Source organism: Hemitrygon akajei, chromosome 5, assembly GCF_048418815.1.
Source record: "Hemitrygon akajei chromosome 5, sHemAka1.3, whole genome shotgun sequence".
Classification (NCBI taxonomy): Eukaryota; Metazoa; Chordata; class Chondrichthyes; order Myliobatiformes; family Dasyatidae; genus Hemitrygon; species Hemitrygon akajei.
In genome coordinates this window covers 70,325,026-70,346,351 of record NC_133128.1, presented here as the reverse complement: position 1 = coordinate 70,346,351, position 21,326 = coordinate 70,325,026, and the positions used below count along the sequence as shown (strand labels likewise).

Sequence of the window (21,326 nt, the reverse complement as noted above, 5' to 3'; positions counted from 1 at the left end):
AGGGGCAGTGTTGGATCTCCTGTTAGGGAATGAGATAGGTCAGGTGACAGACATATGTGTTGGGGAGCACTTCAGGTCCAGTGATCACAATACCATTAGTTTCAATATAATTATGGAGAAGGATAGGACTGGACCCAGGGTTGAGATTTTTGATTGGAGAAAGGCTAACTTTGAGGAGATGCGAAAGGACTTAGAAGGAGTGGATTGGGACAACTTGTTTTATGGGAAGGATGTAATAGAGAAATGGAGGTCATTTAAAGGTGAAATTTTGAGGGTACAGAATCCTTATGTTCCTATTAGGTTGAAAGGAAAGGTTAAAAGTTTGAGAGCACCAAGGCTTTCAAGGGATATTGGAAACTTGGTTCAGAAAAAGAGGGAGATCTATAATGAATATAGGCAGCATGGAGTAAATGAGGTGCTCGAGGAATATAAAGAATGTAAAAAGAATCTTCAGAAAGAAATTAGAAAAGCTAAAAGAAGATTCGAGGTTGCTTTGGCAAGTAAGGTGAAAAAGTTATATTAATAGCAAAAGGATAGTGAGGGATAAAATTGGTCCCTTAGAGAATCAGAGCGGGCAGCTATGTAAGGAGCTGAAAGAGATGGGGGAGATGCACTTCGGTATGCACTAAAGAGAAGGATATTGAATTGTGTGAGGTAAGGGAAACAAGTAGGGAAGTTATGGAAACTATGACGATTAAAGAGGAGGAAGTACTGGCACTTTTAAGTAATATAAAAGTGGATAAATCTCCAGTTCCTGACAGGATATTCCCTAGGACCTTGAGGGAAGTTGGTGTAGAAATAGCAAGGGCTCTGACAGAAATATTTCAAATGTCATTAGAAACGGGGATGGTGCCGACGGATTGGTGTATTGCTCATGTGGTTCCATTGTTTAAAAAGGGTTCTAAGAGTAAACCTAACAATTATAGGCCTGTGAGTTTGATGTCAGTGGTGGGTAAATTAATGGAAAGTATTCTTAGAGATGGTATATATAATTATCTGGATAGACAGGTTCTGATTAGGAATAGTCAGCATGGATTTGTGCGTGGAAGGTCATGTTTGACAAATCTTATTGAATTTTTTGAAGAAGTTACAAAGAAAGTTGACGAGGGTAAGGCAGTGGATGTTGTCTATATGGACTTCAGTAAGGCCTTTGACAAGGTTCCGCACGGAAGGTTAGTTAGGAAGGTTCAATCATTAGGTATTAATATTGAAGTAGTAAAATGGATTCAACAGTGGCTAGATGGGAGATGCCAGTGAGTAGTGGTGGATAACTGTTTGTCAGGTTGGAGGCCAATGACTAGTGGTGTGCCTCAGGGATCTGTATTGGTTCCAATGTTGTTTGTCATTTACATTAATGATCTGGATGATGGGGTGGTAAATTGGATTAGTAAATATGCAGATGATACTAAGGTAGGTGGTGTTGTGGATAATGAAGTAGGTTTTCAAAGCTTGTAGAGAGATTTAGGCCAGTTAGAAGAGTGGGCTGAATGATGGCAGATGGAGTTTAATGCTGATAAATGTGAGGTGCTGCATTTTGGTAGGAATAATCCAAATAGGACATACATTGTAAATGGTAGGGTGTTGAAGAATGCAGTAGAACAGAGAGATCTAGGAATAATGGTGCATAGTTCCCTGAAGATGGAATCTCATGTGGATAGGGTGGTGAAGAAAGCTTTTGGTATGCTGGCCTTTATAAATCAGAGCATTGAGTATAGGAGTTGGGATGTAATGTTAAAATTGTACAAGGCATTGGTACGGCTGAATTTAGAGTATTGTGTACAGTTCTGGTCACCAAATTATAGGAAAGATATCAACAAAATAGAGAGAGTACAGAGAAGATTTACCAGCATGTTACCTGGGTTTTAGCACTTAAGTTACAGGGAAAGGCTGAACAAGTTGGGTCTTTATTCTTTGGAGCGTAGAAAGTTGAGGGGGGACTTGATAGAGGTATTTAAAATAATGAGGGTGATAGATCGAGTTGACATGGGTAGGTTTTTTCCATTGAGAGTAGGGGAGATTCAAACAAGAGGACATGATTTGAGAGTTAGGGGGCAAAAGTTTAAGGGTAGCACAAGGGGGAATTTCTTTACTCAGAGAGTGGAAGCTGTGTGGAATGAGCTTCCAGTAGAAGTGGTAGAGGCAGGTTTGGTATTGTCATTTAAAGTAAAATTGGATAGGTATATGGACAGGAAAGGAATGGAGGGTTATGGGCTGAGTGCGGGCCACTGGGACTAGGTGAGGGTAAGCGTCGGCACGGACTAGAAGGGCTGAGATGGCCTGTTTCCATGCTGTAATTGTTATATGGTTATATGGTTTGGCTCTGGGCCTATACTTGCTGGAGTCTGGAAGCATGATGGGGTGGGAGGAGGAAGATCATATTGAAACATATCGAATATTGAAAGGTCTAGAAAGAATGAATGTGGAGAGTATGTTTCCTAGAGTGGGGGAATCTAGGACCAGAGGGCACAGACTCAGAATAGAGTGACGTCCATTTAGTGTAGAGATCTTTAGCCGGAGGGTAGTGAGTCTGTGGAATTCATTGCCACAAGTGACTGTGAAGGCCAAGTCATCGGGTATATTTAAAATGAAGGTTGATGGGTTCTTGATTAGTGAGGGTGTCAAAGGTTACAGGAAGAAGACAGGAGAATGGGGTTGAGAGGGATAATAAATCAACCATGATGGAATGATGGAGCAGACTTGATGGGCTGAATGGTCTCATCCTGCTACTACGTCTTTTGTCCTTATTGAGACAGGTCACCAGGCTGTTACTGGACCACAGTACTATTGATACCCCTTTTGACGCAAGATGATGAGTGTAATTCTATTTCTATAGACCATTCACTGGCAGGGTGGCACAGCAGCTCGCAGAGTTACTGCCTTGCAGCACCAGCAACCTGGCTTTAAACTTGGTCATGGGTGCTGTCGATGTGGAGTTTGAATGATCTACCTATGACCACACAGATTTTCTCCATGTGCTCTAGTTACTTCCACATTGCAAAGACCTGCAGGCGTGGTAAGTTAATTGACCATTGTAAGTTACCTCCTGTGTGTATCTGAGTGATAGAATATGGGGGTCAGTTTATGAGAATGTGCAAAATTGTAATTGATATAAGATTAATGGAAAGGGTATTGATGGTTGGCACAGGCTCAGTGGGCATTTAGTGTAATCCTGAGATTTCTATTCTTGTAATGCTTCTAAATCATTTTCCTTAAAATCTGCTTGCAAACCTCATCCCACTTTCTTCCTTGTAGTTGGTACAAACATATATATTGAGGTCTGATTGTTCAGCTTCACCAAGGTTCTGAAGTTCCTCAGTGGAATCCATAAAGGTACCACCATGTCTTCTTGGAATCAAATCTGGAAATACAGAAGTATCTTGTGTGTTCCCAAACTATGGCAAACTGGTATTGCGAAAACATTCATAGTACAGTAGTTTTGTCTTTAACTGCTTGTCAGTAGTCAAAAGTTAATATGGCAAAACCCTCAGGTGCATACTGAATAATTCGCATGCTCTTTGTGCAACTAGTCATTCACCTTGTGAATGTCAGACCAGCCATAAGACACCCAGCTTCATGAATGTACTGCAGTGATTAGTCAGGGTGTCAAAGTTTACGGGGAGAAGGCAGTAGAAAGGGTTGAGAGGGATAATAATTCAGCCATGATGGAATGGTGGAGCAGACTCAATGGGTCTGGAACTAGGGGATTTTGCCTCAAGATTTGGGGGAGTAGATTTAGGATGGAGATGTGGAGGAAATGCTTTTCCCAGAGAGTGGTGAATCTGTGGAATTCTCTGCCCAATAAAGCAGTGGAGACCACCTCAGTTAATATGTTTAAGACAAGTTTGGATAGATTTTTGCAGAGTAGGGGAATAAAGGGTTATGGGAAAAGACAGATAGGTGGAGATGAGTCCATGGTCAGATCAGCCATGATCTTATTGAATGGTGGAGCAGGCTCAACGGGCCAGATGGCCTCCTCCTACTCCTATTTCATATGTTCTTATGGTCAAATGGCTGAATTCTGCTCCTATGTTCTATTGTCATATTGTCTTATGATCTGTCATTTTTTTCAGGATTTCTTGTTTTATTTTAAACTTCTAGCATCTACAAGACTTTGCTTTTGAGTTGCAAGGGTAGGCATTTCAAAAGATGGTAACACTTATCTGGAATGTAACCCACCTATCAGGTGAATTTGCCATTGACAATTGGAAAAGCTGGTTTATTTATAATTAAACATGTAGAGCAGGGTTACTAGATCAGGATTACAGTGATATGTGCATGTGCTAGAGCAAGATGTAATCATGAATCACCAGGTTGGCAAACCAGAGTAGCAGTCATGTGAGTATGAATCACTGTGTTAACCAAGCAGAATTCTAGCTACATGTACATGGTTCTGTTTTTTTTTCAAGAAAATCAAAACACTAGATATCTGAAATAAGAGCAGGACATGATGAAAACACTCAGTGGGTCAAGCAGCGACTATATGAAGAAAAAGAGTTAGCCGTTCAGATTGAAGATCCTTTGTCAGAACTGGAAAAGAGAGATTTAAATGGGTAGTTTTATGTTGTGTGGATGGTGGGGGAAGGAGCACATAGGACAAAAGAAATATCTGTGATAGAGTGAGGCAAAAGTTTCAGCAGGGATAAGTTGTAAGGTCCTCCAGTCAAATCAGTTAATGAGGGCAGGAAAAGAAGTATTACTGTATCTGTTATAAATAGCAGGGGTGTGGGCTATGCCCAGGCGGTCAGACCGCACTTGTGCAGAGTCAATATCACTGTGTATGACTTACAGCACAAATGGTCAGTTTTGATACAGAGAACTTGTAGGATTCAGTATTGAGTTCAGAAGGCTTCAATATGCTGCTAGGTGTTCCCCAAGCTTGAACTGTATGAGGGTACAGACAGAAAATTATAAGAAGGAGTGGATAGTGCAGGCAACAGTAAGGTTAGTGTCACTCCTGTAGACTGAATGGATGTGTCCCATAAAGCAATCATCAGTATTTGGTTCCTTCAATGTAGAGGAGGCCACACTGCAAACACCAAATTGATCAGCTTTAATTATTCACATAATAAGTATGATTCATAAATTGGCAAGCTGTGACACAATTCATTGAGCTCAAAATGTGATTTTATGGCTTACACTTTTTTTTTGCATCACCTTACTAATGATACCAGCGCTTTCTTTTCTTAGACATAGGAGGCCACTTATCCCATCGGATTTATGTCGGCTCTCAGAACAATCCCATTCCTCAGTAACCTCTTCTTTCACATGTGCCAAACAAGCACACCTTTGATTCTACCTCCAGCACAGTGGAAACATACAGTGGCCAAATAACTTTACCAACCTGCATGGCTTTTGAATGTGAGAGGAAACCGGATCATTAGAAGAAACACACATAATCCCAGGTCAGATGCGCAAGCTCCACTCAGACAGCACCAAAGATCGGAGTCAACTCCAGGTCATTGGTGCTGTGAGGCAGGAACATTACCTGCAGTGTCACTCTGCTTAAAGGGTTTGGATAGAGGTAGACCTGACTTCAGTGTTTATGTTATATGTATACCAACCACATAGCTTATGATATTTATTAGGGACCCCATTGTTGTCTATTGTGAAGTGTGTTTGAATTTTTGAAGTGGCTAAAGGTCTTAAGGAGAGGCTGGAGGAGGATTTGGATGAGGTCCAGCTGGTTATATGGTATTCTAGCTCTCTGAAAACAATATTTTACCTGGATACTTCTGGTAGGAAGTCCATATTTGATACCATAACTAACTACATAATGTCAGAATTGGAATCATGTTTTATACATGGCATACTGTATGGTGTGAGATTTTTGTTGTTTTGTGGCAGCAATACATAATAACTAAAAACACTACAAATTACTATATATATATTTTAAAGAAAATATATAAATAAGTAAGTAGGGCAAAAAGTTAGGGAAAAATAGTGAGATAGTGTTCATGGGTTCATTGTCCATTCAGAGATCCAATGGTGGAGGGTAAGAAGCTGTTCTTGAAACACTGAGTGTGTTTCTTCAGGCTCCTGTACCTCCTTTTTGATGGTAGCAGTCAGAAGGGGGCATGTCCTGGGTGATAGGGTTTCTTCATGATGTTTGCCACTCTCTTGAGGCATTGTCTTTTGAAGGTGTCCTGGATGTTGGTGAAGCTAGTGTCTGTAATGAAAATGGCTGAGTTTACAACTTTCTGCAGCTTTTTCTGACTCTGTGCAGTGGTCCTTCCATACCAGAAACCTGTTAGAATGCTCTCCACAGTATATCTGTAAAAATTTGTGTCATTGGTAACATACCGAACTTTCTCAAGCTCCTAATGGACTATAGCTGCTGTCGTGCCTTCTTTGTAATTGCATCAGTATGTTGGACCCAAGATCGGTCTTCAGAGGTTTTGACACCCAGGAATTTGAAACTGCTTACCTTTACCACTGCTGCTCCCTTGTTGACTGGTGTGTGTTCCCTTGACTTCCCCTTCCTGAAGTCCACAAACAATTCCTTGCTCTTACTGATGTTGAGTACAAGGTTGCTGTTGTGACACCACTCAACCAGCTGATCTGTCTCACTCCTGTACACCTCCTTGTCACTGTCTGAATTTCCTACACCAATAGTTGTGTCATTGGCAAATTTATAGATGGCGTTTGAGCTGTTCCTACCTACACAGTCCTGGGTGTAGAGAGAAGAGAGCTGTGGGCTATGCAAGTATCTTTGAGATGCACCAGTGTTGATTGTCAGTGAGGAAGAGATGTTATTTCCAATTGGCACAGACTGTGGTCTTGAGTAAGTAAGTTGCAAAGGGAGATAGAGAGGCCTAGGTTTTGGAGCTTTTAGATTTGAACTGAGGGTATGAACAAGGGTATGAGTTAAACACTGAGCTGTAATCAATAAACAGGAGCCTGATGTAGGTATTACTATTGTCCTGATTAAGATATGTGTGTTATTTCCTGAACTTGTAATTTCTGGAATCATTGCTGTCTCATATGTGAAGATGAGTTTAGACATCACATTGTAAAACAGAAAATTATGATCCAGAAGTTGCTTCTTTTCTGTAGTTGAACTGAAACAAGCATTTTAAAGATGCATATATTCAGTAAAGAGGAAGTTAGTTCATTTGAGTTCCTTTTTAAACCATACGATACACAACTCTTAAAATATATATTGGGATATTGTATCAATTACTGATTATATCTTAGCTTTAACAAAATTGGAAATAAAATCTTAAAATGACTGAGCAAAGAACGAAGCATTCAGCCAACTCTTAAGCTTTTTTTAAAAGTCCAATGAAAGAACCTCCACAGCCAGTTGCCAAAATGGGGCTTATGTAGGGCTTGAATTTTTCAATTTTATTATTAGTTTAGTGCAGCAGTACTTTTTCTTTTCAGTTTTATTCCCATTTGACAGAACACGGTACTTTAAATTATTTAAATATAGTCAAACATTGTGTCAACCTCTATAAAGCCCAACTAAATCAAAATCAGTAGCAATTACAGACCTATTAATTATTTCTTAACTTAATTTTCATTTTTTCAAGGAATTATTAATATTTTTGTGTTTTACCACATTTGCCACTGCTCCATTCTTACTGACAGGTCACTACATTGACACCACTGCACAGAGCATGATGCTCAATCACATTTTGAAAGCTTTCTTAAAACAAATGTGAATAGAAATATACATTCTGTATGATTGTTGGCAAAGAGAGAAGGATGAAAGACATTATTTTGGTGGTCCCTTTGAATGATTTTTTTCAGTCAATTCTAGAATTTCAAGCTTTTCGTATTTGCAAGCAGAGATTACTGATTGAAGTTCTGGTTTTCAAACATTACTCCAGGTCCTGGTCAGCAGTTGGCCAGCACTGTTTTGAGTGGGCTGGCTGGAAATTCCTGAAATATAGAGCAGATACCAACAAAAACTTTACTTGGAAATGCATCTGATCATCAGGCACAAGGGAAAACTGGAAGATTTCAGCTAGATAATGGATCCCATCCCATGTTCTGTTCATTTAAATGAATTATTGGGGAAAAAGACTGTAGCAGTTGATACTGGATTGAGCAAAATGAATCATTCCCATGTTGACCTTCCTAGGCTGCCTCATGTTGCACTGAGTTCAGAAAATGTACATATATTGTTCTAAATTTCAATCTTTTAAATGATGCCATGTCTGAGTTAAACCTGTGCAAATGTCCTTTAAGATGATAGTTATTTGGCCTTAATATAGACTACAAAATTAGATCCAGTGATTTTATAGCACAACATGGAACTGTTTAATAGAATTATAAAAGTATACAAAGGAGGAAGTATTTTGTATAAGTACTTCTCTATAGAATCTGGTTCCCCATTGATGACTGACATTTTTAGATGGCAGTGAAGAAGGGAAATGATGTTAAGTCTTTGAATAAGAACAGCAGCTGAGTCTGTTGCTGATTAGACAGTCAGGAAACTATCCAGACTTAACTCTAAGGAGTTGCTCCTGGGGAGGACTTCTGCAAAATGTCTCATCAATTATGTCGCCAAGCAGTGGAAAAGGAAAATACTGCTGTCTTTTTCCTTTAAAGATAATGATGCAATTTTTGGTTTTATTATAAGAGAAGGTGTCTTGTGTAAAGGAGCAGGAACTAGTCAGATGATAAAATCAGATGATATAGTCAGATGACAAATTGCTAGCTTGAATTGTTTGAATGAGTCTCTTGGTGACTCAGTATGAGATGTATCACTGTGACTTGGAGCCTTTGAAACCAGGAAATCCGCAGGTTCAACCCAACACTGTGTTTGGGTTATCTATCTCAGCATTCTGCAGAGTATGCTTTGGTCGTCCAATGGACCAGCAAAGCTTCAAAAGCAAACCTCTGCCTTTTCAACTGAGCCAGGTTTTCGTAGATATGTGGCAGAAAGTAACATGCACATCTGTTGAATGTTAGCCTTGCAAAGGTTTATTCTTCAAAGAAATTAAAGAAGAAGAAATAGAGAGCACAAAGTGATAAAGGGAATAGGAAAAAGTTAGATGCATGAGAACACATTGTGAGAGATGTTGAAATAATGCTTTCTTGCTTAGCAATTACTATAAAGGCATGGTACAAGATAAAAGTCTCTTTTAATAGACAACACCTGATAGAAAATCAGTGTTACTGTTTCTTTACACTGCACAAGATCTTATGCATTCTGATGTTTTCACAGTCTCAGTCCAGATCCCAGCATGGATGGTGTATGATCCACAGAAAACCAGGCAAGGAGGCTCACTTAAAGCACTTTCTAGGAAACAAGTATTAGTGCCAAATTTATCTGTTTACTGACTGGATGTAGGCCGACCAGCACAATTAACTAACTTCACTAACAGACTCAGTCTGCCTACATGACTGATTGGACCTGACTTGACACCCTTATGGTATTGACTCACTGACTGATAATACCTGATTGATTTTATTTGTTGTTTTATTTATTTACATATCGACTTGCTGCTTGAAAGTTTACTCTTTTGCACTCTTTTAATAAATGAAAAATTGTTGTTTCCCCTGACTGGGGTAACTGGAACAAAGGGTCACAATCTCAAAATTTCTTTGATATGGTGCAGCATTGACATAAACCCATGGGTGTCTTTGACAAGCACTTGAAATCCTGAAATACTATTTTTTTTAGATTCTTGCAGTTAATTAACTGTCACAGCACTAACTTTTGAGCAGAAAATATCAAGATCATTGTAATGAAGCTAAGTTGGGATGAATATTTTTGTTAAACTGTAATTTGGCAAAGGTCAGAATCAGAAACAGGTTTATTTTCACTGGCATGTGTTGTGAAATGTGTTAACTTAGTAGCAGCAGTTCCTGATGATATAGAAAGAAAAATTGTTAATCAATTACAGTAAGTATATATATATACATATATATTGAATAGATTAAAAATGGTACAGAAACAAATAATATATATTAAAAAAGGTGTGTAAGTGTTCATGGGTTCAATGTTCAGCATTTATGAAACATAATTGTGTGAATTATTGAACCCAGAAAAATGTTCCCTTTAAATGATTGTTCTTTTTTTAAAATAACAAGTCTATATGGTATTGGAGAAACTTCATATGTAAAGCTTTTCTTTCTATTTGTTCAATGTTAGTTGTCACTGAGTGAAACTTCTTTCTGATAGATTATCTTTTGAACAGTATCTGGCTGCATATGAATAAAAGTAGAAGTTTCATTTATTTTTAGAATGCAACTAGAATATACGGCTATAGAAATGGCTCATTTAAGCTTAATCTCCATGCATTTGATTGTGAAATTTAACCCTTAACAATTTTTGATGTTTGGGCAAATGCCTGTGTTTCTCGAGGTGGATGTCTGCTAAAACAAATTTCAATATTTGATTCCCATTATTAGCATTTCCAAGTGAGAAACAAATTTGTTGCACAATGCAACTCCCTCCAGACTTTGCACCCTAATCAGAATTTGTCCTTGCTTCATCATTGGGATTGTGGGATTGCATTTAGTTCCTCCACCAACCTCCTTCTGATTCTGTTCTTGAGTAGGAGCTAAGTGTGAAAGAGTTTGTGCCTTACTCTTCGTTTTACTGAACTAAAACAGCTTCTTGACATCCAGTTCTTACAAGTGACAGAGAAGGAATGTTTTGATGCAAATTGAATTCATGCCATTGTCCTGGAGTGTTTCAACTCATGATGTTCTCCCCCTTTAATTGAAGGATTGTTCTCTTGAGTATAAATTGCTATATTCCAAATATTGAATGTAATAAAACAAATTAATTATGGATGTGGAGCAATTCTGTACTAAATATTATATTCATGGACTAATGACATAAGTTTGCAAGTGCTGGAGTTGCATGTGTGCAAACAGAGATACAAAATTACTTCATGCACTGTAACTGTAATATTTCACCGTTGATGTGATTGTCTGAATATATCAAAATCCAAATTCTAAAGTTCAAGAAATGAATGGGTTTTCACATGTAATGGATTTATTTACAGAGACATTCAGAAAGCTGAATGAAGCCGCATGACTCAGTAGTTGCTGGCATGTCTTGGATGACAAATATTTACCACCGCATAAAGTAGTAGAGTTTTCAAGGTAACCAGTCGGGAAATAAACGATTAGTTTCTTCTCAAAGATGAAGAGAGCATTTCAACTGTTAGAAACAATATGAAAAATTAACCTTTAACATTATTTAGCAGTTACCTTAAGATGTCATATTTTTTCATTTTTCAATTAATTTTTCCTTTTTAGATACTCTCACAAAGTAGTTACTGTCACAGTTTGAACTAGATTAAGCCAGCTGTAAAACATTACCTAGACTTTGCGCATTCCTTTATTAACAAAGTGTGTTTATTGTTGGGATACTTCTTGAAGAAGAATGGATATAAAGGTACAAAAATTATAGTAGATAAATAATATATAGTAGGAGTGGGATTAAACCCCCTCTGAATTTAAGCACATAATCTGTCCTCACAGTTCAGAACATCATTGAGAGAACAGTACAGAGAAGATTCTGCATGACTGCAAATGCTTTCTTATGAATATAATATTAACCTGAGATGCGTCTGGTGCAGAACAGTGATGTACAGCTATGTCTTAGACTCAGAAAAATGGGTAATTTATAGCATGTATCTCCAGCTGGTGGAGAAGTACTGTCATTTTTTTCTCTGAAAATTTCTCAGTTCTTTTGGGGGAATGGTGAACCAGTGTCAGTATTCTCTCTCAAGCTGACATTCCCAGCATAAAGGCATATCTGGTCAGGGTTCACTGGGCAGTCTGTATTCTCCATTGTCTGACAATGAACTCCTGAAACAAGTCTTCTATTTACAACTAACCCATGGCAAGCAATTTGCAGAAAGAGAAAATGCTTCAAGACCATTCTTAAAACTTCCTCAGAGAAAATGCAATGTTTTTACAAACTGAAAGGAGAATTTTGCCCGAGTCAGCTGAAACTGGCAGGAAATCATTTGGGAAAGCACTAAGGTCTTTGAGAACCATCAATTGGAACACAAATGGCAACTCAAACTACTTGGCCACTCATTCTGTCAAGCACTGACTGTTCCATCTGTGGCAGGGTCTGTAGATCTTCATTAGATTCACCGGCCACCTTAGGACATGTAGGAAGTCAGCCTTGCAAGTCATCAAAGAAGAAGTTAATCCGAGTCAGTTTTTCTGTTCAGATGAATCTAAAAGACCTCTTGATTATTGTTAAGTTTTCTGTCTTCAATATCAGTCATCCAATTCTTCCATCCATCAATACAATTGACTAGAACTCATTTGATCAGTTATTAATTTCTTGTATATGGAAGCCACTCAACTCACGTAACAATGATGTTGTTATTTTAAAAGTAATCAGTTGAGTAAAAAAAATACTTCAAATTCTAAGGGCATGGTAAGATACTGTATAAATGCAATTCTTTCTTTAATATATTAAACAGGATTTATCTTTATAAAGCACATGTCAATCTTACAGTAACGTTCCTGGTAAATTAGTAGGCTGTACACATTGTGCATGCAATGCTATGATAGAGATTGAAATTTTATCCATTACACTGGAAAATCATACATACGGTATTTACTAATTAGAATTTATTATTCAAATGTTAATGCTGTGCTTTGAAATGACTGGGACAGTTTTAGACTGTGAGACTGCAAATGAAAGTTGTAAACTACCACAAAAGTTATCTTGTAAGTCACATGGAGCTAGTTTCTCACCCATGGCTAATCATTCCCCAATTTTTTCATATATAAACCAGCATTAAACTTGAATGTAGAATGGTCTGTTGTCTGTGAAAAGATGTTTGTGATCATTATTTTAAGAACCTGTGAATAAACATAAAATAGTAGAGAATTGCAAGCATATATATTTTTTCAATATTTCCATTTTATTTATTTGTCAGGAAACAGCTGATCGCAGAGCTTGATCAGGATGAAAAGGATCAATTGAATGGCACTCTCCTAACTCAGGAATATCAGCAGCTCTCTGAAGAGAACCACTCTCTGACCTCCTACCACTTACAGTGCAGAGAACATCTAGAGAAACTTCAGGTGTTACTGCAGCAGCAACAAGGATCTTCCTGATTCCCGATTCCTTGCACATGGTGGAAATTTTACAGCAAGTAAAATGCTGAAATAGCTGTGTAATCTTCTTTATAGATTCAGAGAATCAATTGGAAGAGATGGTAAGAGGAGAAGCCATTTTGGTGGTTCATGATATTTCTGGAAGCTGATTTTCAGCACTGCTGTTTTTCCAGATGAGCTTTTATGCGTAAACAGTACAAAGCAAAATTAGATTTGCTGACATCAAAGAGTACAACATGGTAAGGGTTAAAAATCCCTAGATGTTATAAACAAATATCAAATTTATCATTGTTCTTTGTTAAAGTAAATCTAAACATGCAAGAATTATTAATAAAATCCTCGTATAATGGTCACATTAATGTTGATAAAGAATGTTTTTATCATAACAGATTTGTTCTGTACTTAAAAATATTTGAAAAAACATTGCGTCTATAAAAATTGTGATTTCTTTTTAAGTCTACAGTGCATGTGTGCATAAACATGTGAAAGATGTTTGTTGAAGACTACCAGACAAATCTGGAAATCATGAGGATATTCTGAGATTTGTGTTTTTTCAATTTTAGTCCATTGCAAATTAAAACAAATCTGCATTTACAGAATGGGTTAATCCTACAGGATTCTCATGCAATGTACACCATAGATTTCTGTATTTTCTCTTTGGTGAACCAGGAATACAGAAAGCACAAGTGCAAATGGACATCTTATTTCAAGTTATTATCTTATGATTTTTATAAACATAATTAAATATTTTAAAATAATATTATTTTAGTTTTTTGAGGATACTTTTGACAATTTTACACCGTTTTTTTACAAGGTGCAATTATATTTAACCAGTTATCTGAAGAATACATTGAAATGTTGAATATTTCCAGTTTTTTTCTCATTGCATACTAATTCTTTTAGTAGTTAATGTATCCAACTCTTCTTCCTTATCAATTGTCTTGAAATGGTAAGTGTATACTGTGAAACATGTACATGATATTAAGTACTCAAGTAAGAAAACTCAAAGCTGGTCTCTTGCGGTTATTGTTTTATTTGAAATAGATGTACAACTACCTATAACTTTAATAAAACTTGGGTGAAATGTTTTTTCATTTGTTGAGTTTTATAAAAATATACAGGTTTAGGTTGTTTGAGCAGTTTCAATAAACTTGACATAGCTAACTCAAACTCGGAACAACATCTGTGGTGTTGTATTTCTGCTTTCCGTGCAACATCCAATTTTATTCACTTCAATAGTTCTTCTCAAATTGCAGGTACTACTGTCAAAATGACTCAATGTGTCAGTCCAGCAGTTTTGCAACATTCATGCTGATATAGTTTATTGCATTTGCCCACCTATCTGAACGCACTGTACAATGGTTACAGAAAGAGCTTCAGACTGAATATAGGTTGGAATATTTCCTCATATATTTACTTTTGTATTTTTTCCTGTTGTCTTTTAAATTATAAGAACATTTTGATCATTGTTTAGGGGATGTGGTTTAAGGAAGAGGACCAACAGAGATGGCAGGCATGTATCCTCCTGTCATTTCCTCCACTTGAATAACTTGAAGCAAAGGCACGTGTGTTCACATTTGTCAGATGAAGAGTCAGAATGGTTCTGCACTGCCTGCGCCTCACCTCCCTTGGTCCCGCCTTTCAGTAGATTTCATAACTGTTCTGAAAACACAACCACTTGGTAGCTGTGGACCATTTCTCCAAGGCTCTTCACTGCTCTCCTCAAGTGACCATCAGCTCGTGAGACTGCCACCCTCATGGTTCATCACGGGTTCGGGCTGCACAGCTTCCCTCAGGACATGGTGCCTGATTGATGATCTCAGTTCACGTCCTGCTTTCAGAAGGCTTTCTGTTCTCCTTCGCGAGCCGGTGCCAGCATCTCATCTGGTTCCACCCCAATCTAAAGCCAGACTGAGAGAGTGGATCGGGAGCTGAGACAACACTGCGTTGTCTTATCTTTTGCAAGCCCATAACCTGGCGCTCCATCTGGTTTGGGCAAAGAATGTCCACCATAAACTCCAGTCGTCTTCCACTGGCATGTCCCCCTTTGAATAACATGAGGGATTCCAGCCGCCAAAAATCCCCCCTTGACCAAAGGACTGACGTGGGAGTTCCTGTTGCTGAACGGTTGGACCAACATTACAAGTGCACAGGGAGACGGGCCAGGGCTACTCTGCTGTGCGCTCAGCAGGCTAATCAGCTTCACCGACAGGTGAAACCTCTCAATCCAGGGGAGAAAGTCTGGCTGGCATCTAGAAATTTTCCTTTGAAAGCTGAGAGCTGCACGTTGGCCCCACGCTACTCAATCTCATGGAGGGATATGACCCAGAGGAACGTTCTTGGGTTCCAGCTCATAACATCCTGGACGAGTCTCTCGCCTGCAACTTCCAGTGAGCACAGGCCTCTAGCAGCTCAGGAGCGGTGCCTACCCCGTCATAACCATGGGCTCTGCCGCAGAGTTTGGGTGTCCTTGCAGGCGGTTAAAGGGTTGGCAACCACACTCGTGAGTATGCATGCCCCAGTCAATTAAGGTTCCTTTGTGATTGTATTTAACTCCCTTTCTTTAGTTTCAGTCTTGTTGAGCCTCGACTAAAAGCACAGCAACATCAACGCACTCGGATTACCTCTGGCTTTGTTCTGGGGAAAGAAGCTACCATTTAGATTGATGCTGTAAAGAAGCAGTATTTATTTAGTATTAAATTACTGCTTCCAAACTGCAGTGACAGTGTTAGCTTTCATTTTGAGAGTTTTAATTAACAGCCCTGTTGGTCTAGTGTTTATTGTTTTCCCTGTTAGTTCTGCACAGTTCTTCTTAAAAGTCTCTCCCTCTGCACTTGAGCCATAACCACACATCCTCGTCAGTAATGGTGCCATGCAGGTTTTGTCTTACAGGAAGTCCTGCTCCATAAAACTACAAGACACTGGAGCACAATTAAGTCGTTTAGCCCATTGAGTCTGCCATTTGATCATGACTGATTTATTTTCCCTCTCTATTCCATTTTCTTGCCTTCTCCTTGTAAACTTTGATGCCCTGACTAATCAAGAACCTACCAACTATTGCTCTGAATATACCCAATGATTTAGCCTCTATAGCTATTTGTATGCCAATGAATGCCACAGATTCACCACCCTCTGACTAAAGTAATTCTACCTCATATCCGTTCTAAGGGAACTTTCTCATATTATGAGGCAGTGCCCTATGGTCCTAAACCCTCCCACAGTTTGAAACATCCTTTCCTTGTCCACTCAATGAGATGCTCCCTAATTCTTCTCAACTCAAGTTCAAGCCCAGTGCAATCAAACACTCCTCATACATGACCCCTTCATTCTCAGGATCATTCTCGTAAACCTCTTCTGGACCCTCTCCCATCCCAGCACATCCTCACTAAGATATGGGGGCCCAAAACTGCTCACGGTCACCGGTCCTGTGCTGTGCATTCTAAATTGACCAACAGACTAACTTCTGCATAGATGCAGCACTGCCAATAGTTATCGAGATAATTGTTTAAGGTGAAAGTTCATTCTGGTTACTAAATAGCTGGATGTAGGCACTCAGAGTAAAAGATTCCCTTGTATGCTTAAGCCAGTAACTCATTTTCATACGGACAATCCTAGGCTACATCAGAGGTCAATATATCGAACCAAGTGTAAAGATTTCCAAAGGTTTGGTGGAAAGGCCATCATCTATACGATCTCATGTGCCTACAGGAATGGGATTAGACATTTGGCCCTGACTGCTTGCTGTCTTTCATAGCAATCTTGGGGGATCAGCCATCTCGCTACACCGTTCTTACCTTCTCCCCATATCTCTCGATCCTTTCAACAGGAAGAAAAATTTCTCTCACTTCCTTGAATACACTTAATGATGATGATCACTGCTTTTCAAGGCAGAGAATTCCACAGGCTCATCTCTCTCTGGGTAAAGATACTTCTCCTGATCTCTGTTCTAGATGACATTCCCCATATCTGAAGCTATAACTTTTGCTTTCTCGTCTTTCCAGCCATAGGCACATTCTAGTATGTTTTTCCTAGGAGAATTTTATAGGTTTATATGAGATTAACTCTTACTCTTCTCTACTCCAGATTATAGGTGTAATCAACCAAATCTCTGAGAATGGAATTCACTATTGAGTGATCAATCTTCCTCACTTCTGATGGATGATTTTAAGATGAGCTTTATTTGTCACATGTACATTGAAACATACAGTGAAATGCTTTGCTTGCATCAAATCAAATCAGGGAGGATTGTGCTGGGCAGCCTGCAAGTGTCACCATGCTTCTGCCACCAACACAGCATGCCTGCAACTCATAACTGTCTATCTTTGGAAAGTGGGAAGAAACTGGAGCACCTGGTGGGAACCCACATTGTCATGGGAAGAACGTGCAAACTCCTTACAGACAGCATCAGAATTGATCCCTTATTGTTGGTGCTGTAAAGTGTTATGTTAGCCGCTATGCTACCATGCCAGTGTCAGTGAAGGGTCAATGAAGGAATGGCATTCATGAAGCACATAAGATTAGAATGATTTATTTCCAGGAACTACAACCATCTTCCCTATGCTGTGCGTGATTCTCCGTAGTAGCATCGGTTTTCTGACTCAGCATGGGGTAAGATGCAAGTTTAGGTTAGATCCACTGTAGGATTCAACTTTGTTTTGATAAAGTGAGTAAATTTCATTAATATTTGCAGCATCAAGAATTGCTACCAGAATTCCTGTATTACCTCTCATGTGAATGTACCTACAACAGATCAAAATATTTTCAATGAAACTTCTGAAAACTTGTTGTTTAATAATGAACATTAAATTGAGAATTATTTTAGTAACTGGAATATAGATATTTTGCACCTTTGTGATTTAGTGAGCATTTTTATGGCTGTCTAATTGCCACTCAATTGTACGGATTCTTACTTGCAAAACAAAATGATTTGCTAAGCAAGTTCTTTTCCGCTGCCTCTAAAGTTATAAAAATAGTAAGGTGAGAATATTCACTTTATAATTTGAAGTGGCTGGAATACAGGATTCACATCTTAAATCATCCAAACACAATATTTTTACATCAGTACTCTGGAAAGGAAACATATCTTCTTTGAGAACAAGTCCAAACAAAATCCCATTACTATGTTCAAAATTATGGCTTTGCACTAGAATGCTGAGGTGTTTTTTTTTAGTCCTCTAACAAGAGGCAGTATTTACATTTTATCTCAAGAAAGCAAATAACCAACTTTTCAATCTCTAAAGTTGCTTGCCAATAATTAGACAGACAAGTAAAGTTTCAGATTCACTCCTTGTTCTTACAATGGGACAAGGAGTCAAAGTCCAGTTATTGAAATGAAGATCAAATAAGCCTTTGCATGATTCTAAGTACAGTCATCAACACCTGCCCTAAATGCACTGCTATCAAAAATAGATTAACTAGTCATAAGCTCACCACTATTTGTAAGATTAGCTGGGTGTAACTATTTTTCCACATTCGTGATTTACAGTAATTACACTGGACAGCAATTTTTTTCAAAAGAGTTACTTCTTCAGAAATTCGTTTGTCCATGACAGACCACTTGAAGCTGAACACCAATATAATTTCATACCACTTGCATCACATAGGAATTTGGAGAAACAAGAAATTAATTTTTATTGAAAACAATGCTTTTAATTGCATAATGGCGGTGATGCTTTGCAATAATTCAACTAAGCTAAAAATGGTTTGTTGATGACTTTTATTTGCACTCAGTGTCTGTGACTTCTCACTTAGGTATACAACAATGATCAATCAGCATTGATAGATTCCAGATACACTGATACCATTTCTCCATGACTACAATGTCCTGGTGAAACCTTTCACCATGTTTGTCACAGACAGCACTAAGATTTGCAGGGAAGAGTCTAAATGGGAATGCAGAAAATTAATCTTTAGTGACATGTTGCACTTCATGGTTTTGTATGCTTGAAAGATGTTGTCAACCAGCTGCACATAGTTTGGTGTTCTGTAGTTGCCAAGGAAATATTCAACATCCTTGAATGCCTTCCATGCAATTTTCTCTTGTCCCATAGAAGTTCTTTGAATTGCCTGTCATTGATGACCTGATTGATTTGTAGACCAATAAAAATGCCTTCCTTAATCTTCGCAGCAGTTATTCTGGGAAACATCTGTCTCAAATATAGAATTCCTTCACAGAAATCTTTGTGCCTGCTGACAGCAGATTCTATCCTTGCAGTCTTGAACCCAGTAATTCTGCATTTGGCTTTGACAAACACAAGTCTCTGACCTGGTCATTAATTCAGACTGAGTTATCAGATGAGGCTCACTTGACATAAAAGGTTCAAAAATCTGTATTTCTTTTAGTCTAGTTTTCCATTCTTGGCTTGTGCATCATGGTATCTTTGTCTGCCTCCATGTCTCTGGTGGTTTCAGTAGTGGAAGACTATCATCATGCAGCACAGGTCTCATGGCTGAAGGGAGATTCATGTATTCAATGGATTTCTTTTTTTTCAGTAGAGAAACCAGACACAATGATCAGACAGAAATAGCAGTCTGTCACATGATCCCTCTGCTCTCACCAGATCACTGGGACTTCTGAGTACCTCTGAGTCAAGCTCTAAGATAGATGGCCTTACAGTTTTGCATGTTGCGCAACAAATGTGAGGAGCCCAGGATTTGTCTTGGTCGTCAATTTTATACACAAAGTGGAGCTCGTAGGCTTTCTTAATAAGAGGAGTCATGCTCCATCTTTGAGATGTAAGTGTATATTTGCCACAAATATAACAGAAAGTATAGCAGCTATTGAAACATTGGTGGGACATTTTGCTATAACAAATATTCCTAAAAATACGATTACTTCATTATAATGAGTACACACAGTATGCTATGTGCGTAGAGCATGTGCACCAATGTGATTGCAGACCAATATATATGTAAATACAATGCATAGGGTGGTGTGTGCGTGACGCTTTTATAGCCTTTCTAAAACCTGTCCTGCCATGCAGCATCCCCCTGCCCAAGCATGCCCAGGCATACCTGGACAAGATAGAAAACTTTTCAGCTTACATTGCAGGCAACATTTTAATTGAATTATGAATTGAAATAACAAATAGAGGTGATTTCAAAAACATGATGTATGATAGGGAAATTTCATGAACAACAGACCAAAATTATTATATACACCCAAAAGTATTCAGGAAGCAAAATCTTTGTTGTCCAGTGTAATGTGAAGTGGTTTGAAATATTTCAAAGGGGAAACAAAGAAACATATAAGCTTGTCTTTTTTTTAAGTGGGACTATCAAGATGCATTCAGTAATAACAAAGACATCAACTGAAACCATGACATTGTATCAGAAGCACATCAAGAAATTGACCAAGACACAACTCAGGCACTTACACCATATATTACACATCAAGTGGTAAGAGAGGGTACCAGATGTGGAGGTGCTCAAACATGCTGGGACAGTCAGCGCAGAATTGCTCATCACAGCTTCTCAGCTGCGTTGGATTGGTCATGTCATAAGAATGAGCGATGATCATTTACCCAAAGCTGTTTTCTATGGCGAGCTACATGAAGGAAAAAGGAAGCACGGTGGTCAGAAGCTCCGCTACAAAGATGTGCTCAAGCACCAATATGAAGAACACTGCCATGAATGTCAACACCTGGGAGAAAGATGCTTTGGACAGAAGAGGTTGGTGTCACATTGTCAAGAAGTCAATCCCAGCTATTGAGGAGAAAAGGCAGAAGAAATATGAAGCAGGTCATGAACGTAGACATTCGATGCTAGACCAGTCAAATCACAAATGCAACCGATGTGGGAGACAGTGCCAATCCAATGCTGGTCTTGTGGCCCATAAACATGCCTGCAGAGACTAAACTCTCAGCACAGTCAACATCGAAATCAATGGACAGCCGAAGAAGAAGGAGTTCAGAAGAATGAGAGGGGATCTTATAGAAACATACAAAATTTTGAAAGGGATAGGTAAGATAGAAGTAGGTAAGTTGTTTCCATTCGTAGGTAAGAGTAGAACTAGAGGATATTGCCTCAAGATTCAGGGAGAAGATTTAGGATGGAGATGAGGAGAAACTGTTTTTCCCAGAGAGTGGTGAATCTGTGGAATTCTCTGCCCAGGGAAGCATGAGACTTTTTCACTAAATATATTTAAGTAATGGTTAGATAGGTTTTTACATAGTAAGGGATAAGGGTTAAGGGGAAAAGGCAGGTAGATGGAGCTGAGTTTACTGACAGATCAGCAATGATCTTATTGAATGGCGGGGCAGGCTCGATGGGCT

At 38.6% G+C, this 21,326-nt stretch overlaps 1 protein-coding gene across 3 annotated transcripts in view; it reads left to right on the top strand.

Annotated features, from left to right (window-relative positions):
- Positions 1 to 14,141, top strand: part of map3k7cl (map3k7 C-terminal like) — a 77,743-nt gene extending 63,602 nt beyond the window's left edge. For all 3 annotated transcript variants that reach the window (XM_073045700.1, XM_073045699.1, XM_073045698.1), the window contains one exon: positions 12,873 to 14,141. In XM_073045700.1, the coding sequence (XP_072901801.1) occupies positions 12,873 to 13,053 (181 nt within the window). In that variant the 3' untranslated portion in view covers positions 13,054 to 14,141. The remainder of the gene's footprint in view (positions 1 to 12,872) is intronic.
- The last annotated feature ends 7,185 nt before the right edge of the window (positions 14,142 to 21,326 follow it).